Raw genomic sequence first — 12,858 nt, forward strand, 5'->3', positions numbered from 1 at the left:
TTAATAATATAATAAAGTAACCAAATTGATCATTGGCCAGTTAAAGCAATATTTCTTTTGAAAAAAAAATTATTGGCCACTTAAAACTTTCCTGTTCGTTGTTAATTAAGCAAAAGAAAAACTAATCTCGTCATACTATATGCATATCAAAAATATAAATTCTAGTTGATATGGTAGGGTAAATGAGCAATCTAAGGTTGGAAAATGGATTATAGTTAATAATTTTTTAGTTTTAACTTTTTTAAAATATTTAAATTTGATTTTAATTAATTTTTGGCCCACGGGCCGGCCCAGGCCCAGCCTCGGTCAAGCCTCAAGGGCCAGCGGGCTGACTTGGGCCGGATTTATATGCCACAGTTTTAAATGGTCTAAAAAAATCCCAACCCAACCCTACCCAAATAGCGGGTTGGGTTGGGCTGGCCTCACTAGCCAAGTCCATTTTGACGACTCTAAGTAGTAGATATAAAATCGTCTTTAGTATTAGTAGTGATCATTTTACCATCAAAACTAAGACTTTTCGGTACGAATACAAATTAGTCGAACTCCTAAAATCACCTTTAATAATAAGTATCAGACTCCAAAGCGAGTACCGAATATCGGACGTAGAACCAAAACACTTTTTCTTTTTTAAATTAAAAAAAAAAAAACACTCCTAAGAAGTGATGTTTCATTAGCCATGCTGGGTCCCAGTGCAAGGCTGCTGCACAAAATGAAAAAGCATTAAAGATAACGCACGCGCTTTACAGTAACACTGGCAAAGGCATTTTTCGTAATTTAAAACAAAATCCAGGGGCAAAATGTTTGAATCTAAATACAGAAACAGCAAACAACAGTAAACAGCCAGTGGGGGAAGCAGAGATGATAACAGCAACACAAACCCAAAAGTGAAAGAAAGAACGAAAGATAAATCTATATCAATTCTAGAGAGAGAAACCCTTTTAATATCTTAACCTGAATTTTGATTACTCACTTTCTCTCTCTAGAAACCTCTCTGTTGTTAACCCTTAAAGATCTTGCTTTTATCGTTTTTTCCAGGTAAAGTTTCAATTTATTTGTGGGTTTTATTCATATAGGTTTTCAGGTAAATTTTTAATTTTTAATTGTGGTTTTATGCATATTTTGTATTTATTAGGTTTAATTTATTGATTTGGGTATCATTATGCTGAATTTGATTACTTTCTCTATCTAGAAACCCCCCTGTTGTTACCCCCAAAATATCGCTGTTATCGTTTTTTTCAGGTAAATTTTTAATTTTTATTTGTGGGTTTTACTAGGTTAATTATGTTAGATTTGGGTATTTTTATGCTGTGAATTCTGTTACAAAGAAAGATGTAATAGAGCTAGATCGATGAGTGTGTAATGCCCCTTTTCAATTTAATTTTTTAAAATAATTTCCTAAGAAGAGTGAAGAAGCTTGAGGAAGGAAAGTGAAGATATCTAACTTCAGTTTTGAGAATAAAATCTACATATTAAGAAACTGCATAAAAAGTACTATAATTAGGAAAAATTTCTTGATTTGAGAAAAATCATGGTCAAAGTCTCAAATAGAATACTAGTTAGGACTTCAAATAGTAATAATGTCCTTTTTTTTTGGGCAGACAAGTATTTATTTTGGTCTTTTTTCCTTTGTTGGATTCAGATTTCAGCTTAATTATATTGGAGTTCAGGGCATATTGGTGTTTGTGTTTTCAGCAAATTGAGCTTGAAACTTGCAATGCTGTAATTGGTAAAGTATATGAGAGCTGAAGCTGATATCAGTCAAGAAAAATCAATTCTTTGATCTTGGCAGAATTCCAAACATTTCAATTCTAGTTGATTTAGTTGACGATGAGCATCAAAATAGTCAAATATGATTTGAAGAGAAAGATGGGTGAAATCTAGGTTATTCCAAGAACTTTGGAAAGGAAGAAGAGAGAGTCGAAGAGAACTCAATGGAAGATTTGTCCAAGTACGTTCATAGTCCAGCTCATTTGGCTGTGGCTAAGCGAGACTATGCCACTTTGAAAAGGATAGTTGCTGGCCTTCCTCAATTGGCCAAGGCTGGTGAAGTGAACACTGAGACGGAGTCTTTGACTGCTGAGATTGATGCAGATGCTGTTTCTGCAGTAATTGATAGGCGGGATGTTCCTGGCCGTGAAACCCCATTGCACCTTGCTGTTCGGATAAGGGATCCTATCTCGGCTGAGATTTTAATGGCTGCAGGAGCCGATTGGAGTCTTCAAAATGAGAACGGTTGGAGTGCTCTCCAGGAAGCAGTGTGTACAAAGGAGGAGAATATTGCTATGATTATTGCTAGGCATTATCAGCCTCTTGCCTGGGCCAAGTGGTGCCGCAGACTTCCTAGGATTGTTGCCTCAGCTGCTCGAATTCGTGATTTCTACATGGAGATAACCTTTCACTTTGAGAGCTCGGTAATACCATTCATTGGACGGATTGCCCCGTCAGACACTTACCGGATTTGGAAACGGGGTTCTAATCTTCGTGCGGATATGACTCTTGCAGGATTCGATGGGTTCCGCATTCAACGTTCAGATCAAACTTTCCTCTTTCTTGGAGAAGGGTATTCATCCGAAGATGGGAACGTATCTTTGACTCCTGGTTCTTTGATTGTGCTTGCTCATAAGGAGAAAGAGATTACAAATGCATTAGAGGGAGCTGGTGTTCAACCATCAGAAGCTGAAGTTGCCCGTGAAGTGGCTTTGATGTCTCAAACAAATATGTATAGGCCAGGAATAGATGTTACTCAGGCGGAGCTTGTTCCCCACATAAACTGGAGGAGACAGGAGAGGTCTGAGATGGTTGGTGCATGGAAGGCAAAGGTTTATGATATGCTTCATGTTATGGTTAGTGTAAAATCAAGGCGTGTTCCTGGTGCTATAACCGATGAGGAGCTCTTTACTGTGAATGATGATGACAAAATAGTGAATGGGGGCGAGCGTGATGATTATGATGATGTATTAACAGCTGAAGAACGACTGCAGTTAGATTCTGCTCTTCGGATGGGCAATGCAGATGGACCTGGTGATGATGAGGATTTCCATGGAAACTCTGATGGAGGTTCATTTCAGAGCTGTGAATCCAATGGGGTTATGAAGGAGAAGAAGAGTTGGTTTGGTTGGAGCAAGAAAGGCTCCAAAGATACTAGTGATGATTCAGGGGATTCAAAGCTTGTAAAGAAGTTTTCAAAGTTGGCTCCAGAGGATAGCAAGCAGAGACCAAATGATAGCCACGGATCATCATCCGAAGTTCCTCGGGAGGATACAGGGGATGTCAAAAGGAGCAAAGATAAGAGCAGCAAGAAGAAAAAGAAGAAAGGAACCGTTGGCGAGTTAAAGACCGAAAGCGAGTATAAAAAAGGATTAAGGCCTGTTTTGTGGTTGACACCGGACTTCCCCCTGAAAACAGAGGAACTCTTGCCATTGCTTGACATTCTAGCCAACAAGGTTAAAGCTATCAGAAGACTAAGGGAGCTTCTAACTACTAAACTACCTCATGGCACATTTCCTGTCAAGGTACTTGATACACTCTCTCTCTCTCTCTCTCTCTCTCTCTCTCTATATATATATATATATATATATATATATATATATATATATATATATTTGTTATTCCTTGTTGAATTGTTTTTTTTTTCTGACCTATCCCTTGTCTACTTTTCTGTGCCGGAAGAGGGGTTCTTCTATATCTCAATAACCTCCTCATAAAAGCACTTTTGCCTGGGGTGCATGATGTCCAAGTCATACAGTGATGTGCGTCACCATGAAACAAAAAATGCCGATGCATTTACTTGAAAAGAATGGACAATCAGTTATAAGATGCATGTACTGTGTCCTTTTCTTTTTGAGACTGCTAACCTGGACATGGTTTCATTAATAAGAATCACAGGTTCAGGAAGCCTACAGAAAGGAAAAGATAAGAATTACAGCTTTACATCATAAGATCTTTTAAAAAGATTATACAGATCTCATTGAATATGTCAGTTTTCATTTCCAAGCACCAAAAATAAGACTTGAAAGAAGCTAGATACAGATCTGGAGAGATGCGTCTTCTCGCCTTAGAAGACTCGCCTACTTTTTCCCAACCATAGATTCCAAAAGAGGAAATTTCCAATGAGTGACCACAATTTTCATCCATTTGATGAGGTAGAGTCCCTTGCTAAAATAAAATCCTTTGAGATGAACACTTGGGTTTAGCTTGATAGACACACCTAAAGGTTTACTCTTGATCTTAGACTAAGTTTAAGAGATCATCTCTTAGCCTTCAGTGTTCGTCTAGTGTTTTGCGTATCTTGTTTCTGTTCATTTTTTTTGTAGTCTGTCTCCTTCCATAAGTTAGACTTAATCTTTTTCAAGTTAACCTCTATGGCCATTTATCGTAGTAGTCATGGTTGAATCCTAGACCAATGCCAATATTTCCAATGGTAACCATTAAAGAGATAGACCTTGGGTCTAACTCAACCCAAAAGCTAGCTCATGAGATGGGGATTGCCAAAAACATATAAGGAGAGAACAAACCAGTTCCGCAATCAGTGTTGGACACTTAACACCTCGTACACCCAAGAGTGAACTTATGGAGCATGGACAATATAACATTTTTCTTGAAAAGTCTTAACATTAGTAATCCAAAAATCATAGTTGATTTGGCTCTGATACCATGTTAAGAAAATGGACCTTGGGCCTAACAAAACTCCAAAAGCTAGTTTATAAGTTGACAATTGCCCAAGACTACTAAGGAGACTACAATCAATTAAGTAAATACTTTCTAAGAAGGAGCATTGAGTTGATTCTTCTTGTTTGTGTTAATTTAACATGTCCTGTTTTATAGGAAAAACCTTAACTTAGATTCTTTCTCTTTCTTTCTTGGTTCGACCTTTTCACGTCTTGGACTGTGCTTTCTTTCTCTAGTTTGTAATGATAAATGATTCTCCCTGAGAAAAAATATTGCCATTTCAATAGCTGGGGCATATCTTCTGATACATCAATTTTAGCTTTGCGTTTCCTATCACTTCACAAGCTAGTACTCTTTCTGAAATGTAGTCGTTTAACAAGAGAGCAGTAAAGTTAAAGGGAAGATCTGAAAATAAATGGATTCATCCAGGCAGTAGACCTGTATTTAATATAAGTGTAGTTGATCAATGATCCTTATCCCAAAACAAAATGGTGTAGTTGGTGAAAGGTAACAAGTATGAATAAAAAATATATGTAACCTGTAAATAGCTAGAGAATATAGTAGAAGGGCAACGTTTCTGTTCATTCGTTTTAACATACCACTATCCAAGCGGGTGCAAAGTTGGTTCCTGAAAAAGAAAATTGGTTCCTGAACTTTTTCTGTGGATCCTTCATAATGCCCCAAGAACTTGTTAAAATTGAACCCATGTGTATACAATAATTGCACCCAAATCCATGTGCATAGGAGAAGGTTACTTGGGTACTTGATAAGATACATGTTCACAAATCCAAAAATATGAAAATATTACTTGGGTATCTAAAAGTGCTAGTACAGTAGTATGTGGATGGTTGTTTTTATGTAATAATGGAAACTTCGATTTTTCAAACGACTATGAGATTGCACCCTCCCTCCACCTCCAGCATGTATAAAAAGAAAAGTTCGTGTTTCAAATTTAGTATAGAACGGCAAAGAGTTTCATCGAGCATATGTCATATTCAGAGTTTTCGTGTGTGTACATCGAAAACCAGCTCTTTTTTGACTCTTGATGTGATTGTTTCCTGCCCCTGCCTTGACAAAACTAGTTTAGTTATCACCTTTAACAAAGAAGGCATTTTGCCTGTTCATGTGGAAATCTTTTGATAATTTGTCACTCTTGTCCTGAAAAGATGCTTACAAATGGATAAACTCTGATCCAATAGGATATGTTGAGTTGTTGCAGAGCATTTGAAGTAAAGATTTCTCTCTTATGGTTATAGTTGTATCTAGTGGATGGTCAATATACTTATTTGTTGATTTATTATTATCATCAGATGTTCTATTATAAGGGATACAAATGGTTAATGGCTTGGCTTGTGAATTGTCTATATGGCAAGTTAGCTTAAAATTGTTATATGGACTAAATTCTTATAAGCGAAAACAGAATTAGAAAATGAGACTATGCAATTTGAGATAAAAATTTCAAGGTGATGGTGTCGTTGTAAGAAGTTATATTTGGTTTGTGGCAAGATTTGCTAGATCTACTGGAAAATCCCAGCTTTCTTAGTTATTGTCTATATTATAGTCCTTCATTACAATTGAAAGTCATACTTGAGATTTTGATAGATATACTTGAACTGCATTCTCATTTGGCCGACTGTATTATGAAATATTTCACATTACTTATAAGAGTCTGCTGCACTTCAGGTAGCTATCCCTATTGTTCCAACCATTCGAGTTCTTGTTACATTTACAAAGTTCGAAGAGCTTGAACCAGTGGACGAATTCTCAACCCCTCTTTCAAGCCCTACCAATTTCCAAGATGCTAAGTCCAAGGAATCGGATGGCTCTACATCTTGGATTTCGTGGATGAGGGGGAATCGTGATGAGCTATCTAGCGACAGTAAAAGCCACAGTTTCCAGGACGAGATTGATCCTTTCCGTATACCTTCTGATTATGCTTGGGTTGATGCAAATGAGAAAAAACGCCGGATGAAAGCCAAGAAAGCAAAGAGGAAGCATAAAAAGCAGGGTGCCACTAGAAATCCAGAGACTGGGCAGCAGACTAGTGAAGATGTTGAAGAATAACAGTGAGCGTATTTCTCCTCTCCTACCTACCATAGGAAGAAGAGGTAAAGCCCTCTGTTTCCCTGCTCGTGCCAAGCAAGTTGAGGCTTACATGGGGGGCATGTTTAGGGGTTTGCCTCTATTATATTAGAAGTTATTTATCTTCATCAAGCGATATTTATCTTCTGCTGTTGTTGTATCTTAATTTAATGTGAAGATTTACAAAAAACATTTTTTTTCCCCGTCTTCATAGCATCTCCAGCATGTTTACTGAGCTAAGTACAATAGGCAGATTCGAGTTGGAGATTTCTTGGGGAGAGCTTCCATGATCTCTCGGGCTTTGTAGAACAATGAGTGGCATACGAGTCCTGTCCTTTTTAAGATTTTTCGTTCTTTGTAGCCTTTGATAGAGGAAAGCAGTCTGTGCTTGGCCGTCTTGTTAAACAGATTAAATTTGTAAAGAGCTTTGCTATTTCCAACAGCCTAGTGCACTTGTCTGTTCTCTTTTTCGTAATAATCTTGAGGTACTACGTGCTCCTATATAAGGTAATCGTTGTTCTATAATTTGAGATGTTGAATTTTTGGTAGTTTGTATTACAGTGGACTTCGAAGGAAAATAGTAACTGCAATCAGTCAAATGTGCTTATATAGTTGTGTTATTCCATAATAATTTGCATAAAGTGGTCTAGAGGAGGACAGGAGATCAACGTCAGGAGGAGAAAAGATCGCTGAGAAAGCATTTTGACGAAGATAAAAAAGTTCGACACATGAAAGAACCCCGTAAACAAAGCCCGTATTCTTCCTAAACCCCTTTTTCTTAGAATCTAGGGTATTGAATAAAGTAACAAACTGAGGGGACACTGATTTGAGGGAAGCATAGGAAGACACCCAAAGGTTATGTTAATTGTACTTTATTAGTCTAATAGCTTGTTGGCCAAGTTGCAAAAATCACTTATTTTGAGAAATGCTTTTTCTCAAAAGTACTCTTGGTAGGAAACAGTTTGTGTTTGACTAATTAATATGAAAAACACTTGTGGGCAGCAATTAATGTTTGGTCAAGCTTTTAAAAACTGCTTTTTTTCTTCTAAAAGCCCGTACTCAAAAGTACTTTTTTTCTTCTAAAAGCTTGGCCAAACACTTTCACTTTGAAAAAAAATTACTTTTAACTTTGGAGAAGCTTAGCCAAACTGGCTATAAAACGCCTAAAGAAATAGTTGAGAAAATCAAGAAAGGTTTCGTTTTCAATACTAGAGGGAGGGAGAGAGAATATGAACGATATCATGACAAGATCTAAGATTTTAACTCTAAGAAGAAGTACTAGTCCATTATACCTACCCCTTTATGATATTAAATAATGTAGACTTCATATAAAGGCCTTTGTGCAACCGTATTTGCCCAAGCATATAACTTTTCTTGCCTTGCATATCTTTGCTACATATAATTCAGGTTTGACACAACCATAATTTGCAACATTGACGAGTTGATTGGCAGCTAGGACAATGGATCCCTTTTTATTTGTAGGTTTATGTCACCAAATTGGATCCCAAAACTGTTTGAATAAACTCAACCTTCAGTCATAGTTGCAGATCCAATATAGAAGCCACTGATTCTATAGAACTCACTCCTTCCACCTTACGCGAAAAAACGCGTAGAGATATGGTTAGACATGTATTTCAGAACCTACATTTTCAACCTAGAACCCACAGAGCATGCTATCCAAGACGACAAAAAAACTATTTATCTTTGATCGCAGCCTTATATTAGTCGTCTAAGGGGAAAATGCCTTGCACAAATCAGGAGTTAAGACACAAAAAAACTCCACTATGAATATGAACCATGCACTAAAAAAATGATCATAGGAATTTGTGGTTGTACCAGGTTATTTTCAACCTACAAAATGCAAAGCCTTCCACACAAAAGGTTTTCCTCGACAAATGGCATTAGCAAAGACCCAATCATACTAGATTCTTAAAATTATCTCATAGTAGTATATACATCAGACAAATTCAAGTTTAAGTAACTGAGAAGATGAAGGACTACTGGTTTGAAATGTGAAATAGAGCAAATACAGAAACATAGCTTGATTGAAGACATGTCCAAATGCGGAAACAAAGGTAATCAAGTTTTCGCTAACACCACACAGCCGTGCTTAAAACTCCAACCCGCCTGAGCCTTCCTTACATTTAATATAATTCATCGCATGTTATCTCTGCGCCTGTTATATCTATTGGGTCTTATTCTGTCGTTACGCTGAGGAACAGGCTCTACTCTCCTCTGTCGTTCAGGTGATCTCTGAACTATCTCTCCATTGACAAAAAGTTCAGCTGCAAGGAATTAGATAAGATCAGTGCTAGGGCAAAATCATACACATCCTTCATCAAATATTAAAACTAAATACATTCGACGCATGAATCTCAGAGCTTAGCATGGAAGGCATAGGAAAAATAATACTATAACACGACAAAATCAAGGTCATCTAACAGACACATTTTTCTCCTATGTACCAAAAGCAGTTTTAGTGGGTTTACTGGTGGGAGGGGGGAGGGGAAGAGAAGGATTTTCTATTTTTCGGAATTGAGTCTGAACTCTGTACTTCTCTGTTGAGAAGTAAACCACCTCAGAAGAGGAAATCTTGAAGAAGATGGAGAAAATACTGAGCTTGAACTCAATGAAAGTATCAATTAAAAAAAAGACACCTTTAAAGGCAGCAATTACATGGAGCACTTGAAATCTAAAAGCTTCAAAATCAGAATGTTTCCATGTTTTCACAAAATACTATCAGTTCATTAGTAGGAATTAGGAAAAAAGCAAAATCTTTTTTGACAAGTCCAATAGAAAAATCACAGTTTGTACCGGTTTAGAAATTTGATATTGTTCTGGATTTAGGTGAGCAGACAGCTAGTTAATTAGGGGGGAATGCAAATGGGTAAAAGACAAGGTATCTTCACAATAACACTAATGCAATAGGGGATACATCAGTCACCCGATAGATCCATACTTCTAACGGCACGTTCTACAAAGCAGATGACTGAGTTAAAGCAGAGAGTCAGCATATGTTGAATTCACACATTCTTGGAATTCTTTACATCATAGTGGATCACTTTCAGGTGATGATTAGGAATCTCATGCTCAGTGTACAATCCTTACTATTGATAACATATCCTCCCGTAATTCACTTGACACCCCACCTCACCCCACCCCCCAACTTGTCCGAACCAATTTGTGTGCACCTCGACTGTGCCATGGGGTATCTACTATCTCCAACCAACATAGGTAACGAGTAACTTTGTCCACCAAGGCTCAGGCAAATATAAAGAAATCACCTAATGTTTTTAGTCTATACATGAACCATGGTCTCCAAAGTTTGCACCCACTTCATTGGCCACCGGAGCACACCCTTGGGTACTCTCCTAATTCACTTCACCTATTCGTCCTCTTAGGGTTATCAAAAAAAGATTGACAACTTTCTAAAAAGAAAATATATCATGTTAGGATTTAAATTCACAATCTGACATTTCTTTATGTTTGACTTAGTAAGACGTCCTTGAAATTTCTCCCGCTACCAATTATTGACTATATCTCCAAGCAACTCATACATCGTAACCCATAAAATGTATATTCTTCATAATATAAAGAAACCATGGATGCCCATCTTTCAATCACATTCTTCATCTATTTTCTTCAAAGAAGCCAACATTAATCTCAGTTAGTTGCCTCTGAATGCTCGTACTGGTGAGATAACTTATAGATTTTACAATTCAAATTACTGTTTGGATTATATTTTGGACACAGTTACACATAAAGGACAAAGACAAGAATTTTAAGAAACATCAAGCAAGAGCAGAATTCTTTTATGCATTTCTTGATTCTAGCTATTGGGTCTCCTACTACCTTATGGAACATGATCTACAGCTCAGAATTTGCTGCTAAACAAAGAGCAAACAATTGCTCAAAGAATATTTTGTTTTTAATCAGCAAATAGCTAAAAGAATGTTTACCTCCATAATCCTTGTATTCAGGATCAACATAGGAATCAGGCAGCACAAAGAGAACACCAGGCAAACCTATTGCAGAAAACATTTGAAGTCAATTCTTTAATATAAATAGATATATTGCAAATAACTATTCAAATGAAAGTAAATCATTTCCAACAGACCTTCCATTTTATTTGCAGTCTCCTCATCAACTTCACACCCAAAGCCAAAATACCTCTCACATGACACATTGTAAATCTTCTTTTTTGCTTCCTCTTCACTACACATTCAAATTAGAGACTACATGAATAGGTATAATAAAACTAATACTATTACACATCAATCCTAACTAGCCAGGGTAGGTTATATGAATCCTCAATGACAATTCTACTTCACGTGGGCCTTTTTTATTCCAATAGTTAATACACTTGAATAGCTACATGAACAAAAAAGCACAAATGAGTTATCTAGACACATTTATACTACTTCCATCCAAAGAAAACAGTAAATGTTACTATTTGAAAGTCAAAACAATTTTCTTTTGGATGACAATGGTGTCCGGCTAACTTGAGCGCATCTCGACATTTTCGCTGGGCACTTCAACCTCTCACCAATACAAGTGCTAGTTCTGCCCACCAAGGCTTAGGCAGGTAAGAAGAAATCACCTACTAATATTTTTTAGCCTCAGCTGGGATTGAACCTGAGATCTCGTGATTCTCCTCCTAAAGCAATGACTGCTAGGCCACATACTTGGGTGCAAGTCAAACAAGTCAAACAACTTTTAAAATATATATATATATATATATATCTTAAACATTTTCAAGTAGAAAAGTATATCTACTTTTATATAGGCCGAGTGAATATGCAAGTTTTATTTGAAAAAACTGAAAATTACATCAGTTAATCCTCATATCAAATATCCGTCATTTATTACAGAGGGAGTATTTTCTTATTACCCTTGCAATCCCTTTTCAAAACTTTAATTTGTCAATACAACTTTTTTAAAACATATATTTTTTACAACATATTCAAGTAAAAAAATATTAAGGTATATCCACTTTTATATAGGCTGAATATGTAAGTTTTATTTGAAAAAAACTGAAAACTATATAGTTGATCCTCACAATCCAAAACACTGACATTTACTACACGGAATATTTTCTTATTTCCCTGCAATTCCTTTTCAAAATTTTAAGATATTTCTAACATTAACAGTATATATTTACATAGTTTCTACATATGTAAGCTTTATTTTTTTAAGAACTAATAACTCTGCTGAAAAATAATAATCTGTAATCTCTCATGCCCTAAACCTACCATTTTTTAAGGACGATGGGAACATGCTATTTTTGCCTTCTAAGGACTTCAGCTAGGGTCCTTATGAAAGCTTTTATTACCTTCCGAGGAGTTTAGCTAGGGTTTCAATGTAACAATATATCATTTACTACATTTATAGTACATTTTATATAGTTTCTACAGATAACCCTTTTATAATTTAACAATTAACTTCGTAAATTAAATGTTTTTATTACCTTCCGAGGACTTTAGAGAGGGTTTGAATGTAGCAATCAATCATTTGCTGTTTATTAGCGCCTTCTCCACCAGGTTTATCCATAACAATGAGCCAGTGCTCGTAATCACAGCCCGGAAACAGCGGGGCCATCTCGGTTGGAACCCGGTCGCCGCTCCCCGGAGTATAAGGCGAGTTACCGGCCCGGTTCACTCGGAACCTAACAGAACTGAGACTGAACGGTTTGAGGAAATTAGGGTTTTTGGGTAGAAGGGAATGGGAGAGAAGAAACGACGGTTGAGGTGAAGATCCGACGGATGGAATAGGCGGAGGATGTGTTATTGACGGCGAAGATAAAGCGGAGGAGGAGAGGAAGCGAGAGTAGTGGCGAGAAGTGTAGAGAGTTCGAGTAATGGATTTGGTGATTTTAGAGGACGCCATTTTTGATGATTTTTTTTAGAGTTAGGGATTGTTGGAGTTGGAGGGTTTATACTTGTGAAGACGAGGGTTTATGGGATTTATCAAGGGATAGTCGGCTTTATTGTTCCCTTTTTTTTGGGGGGGGGGTCGGGGGGAGTGGGGGAGAGGTTAGCTCAATCTCAATTACACAGCCACAGGTCTTGAACTTTCACTAACTTACACTTTAAGGTCTGAAGTTTTGAA

General features: G+C 36.9%; 2 protein-coding genes across 2 annotated transcripts; one reads left to right on the forward strand and one right to left on the reverse strand.

The window, feature by feature from the left end:
- The first annotated feature begins 814 nt into the window (after positions 1–814).
- LOC109214374 (ankyrin repeat domain-containing protein 13C-B) lies at positions 815–7,217 on the forward strand. Its single transcript, XM_019378283.1, has 3 exons — positions 815–1,035; positions 1,640–3,512; positions 6,352–7,217. The coding sequence occupies exons 2-3, from the start codon at positions 1,932–1,934 to the stop codon at positions 6,730–6,732; spliced, it is 1,962 nt and encodes a 653-aa protein (XP_019233828.1). The 5' UTR covers positions 815–1,035; positions 1,640–1,931; the 3' UTR covers positions 6,733–7,217.
- A 1,401-nt stretch (positions 7,218–8,618) lies between these two features.
- Positions 8,619–12,725, reverse strand: LOC109214377 (multiple organellar RNA editing factor 2, chloroplastic-like). The gene is made up of 4 exons (XM_019378288.1): positions 12,218–12,725; positions 10,868–10,965; positions 10,710–10,775; positions 8,619–9,035 (listed from the first exon to the last, which is right to left on the reverse strand). The coding sequence occupies exons 1-4, from the start codon at positions 12,634–12,636 to the stop codon at positions 8,905–8,907; spliced, it is 714 nt and encodes a 237-aa protein (XP_019233833.1). The 5' UTR covers positions 12,637–12,725; the 3' UTR covers positions 8,619–8,904.
- Between the last annotated feature and the right edge of the window lie 133 nt (positions 12,726–12,858).

The sequence above is a fragment of the Nicotiana attenuata genome, unplaced genomic scaffold (genome assembly GCF_001879085.1).
Source record: "Nicotiana attenuata strain UT unplaced genomic scaffold, NIATTr2, whole genome shotgun sequence".
NCBI lineage: Eukaryota > Viridiplantae > Streptophyta > Magnoliopsida > Solanales > Solanaceae > Nicotiana > Nicotiana attenuata.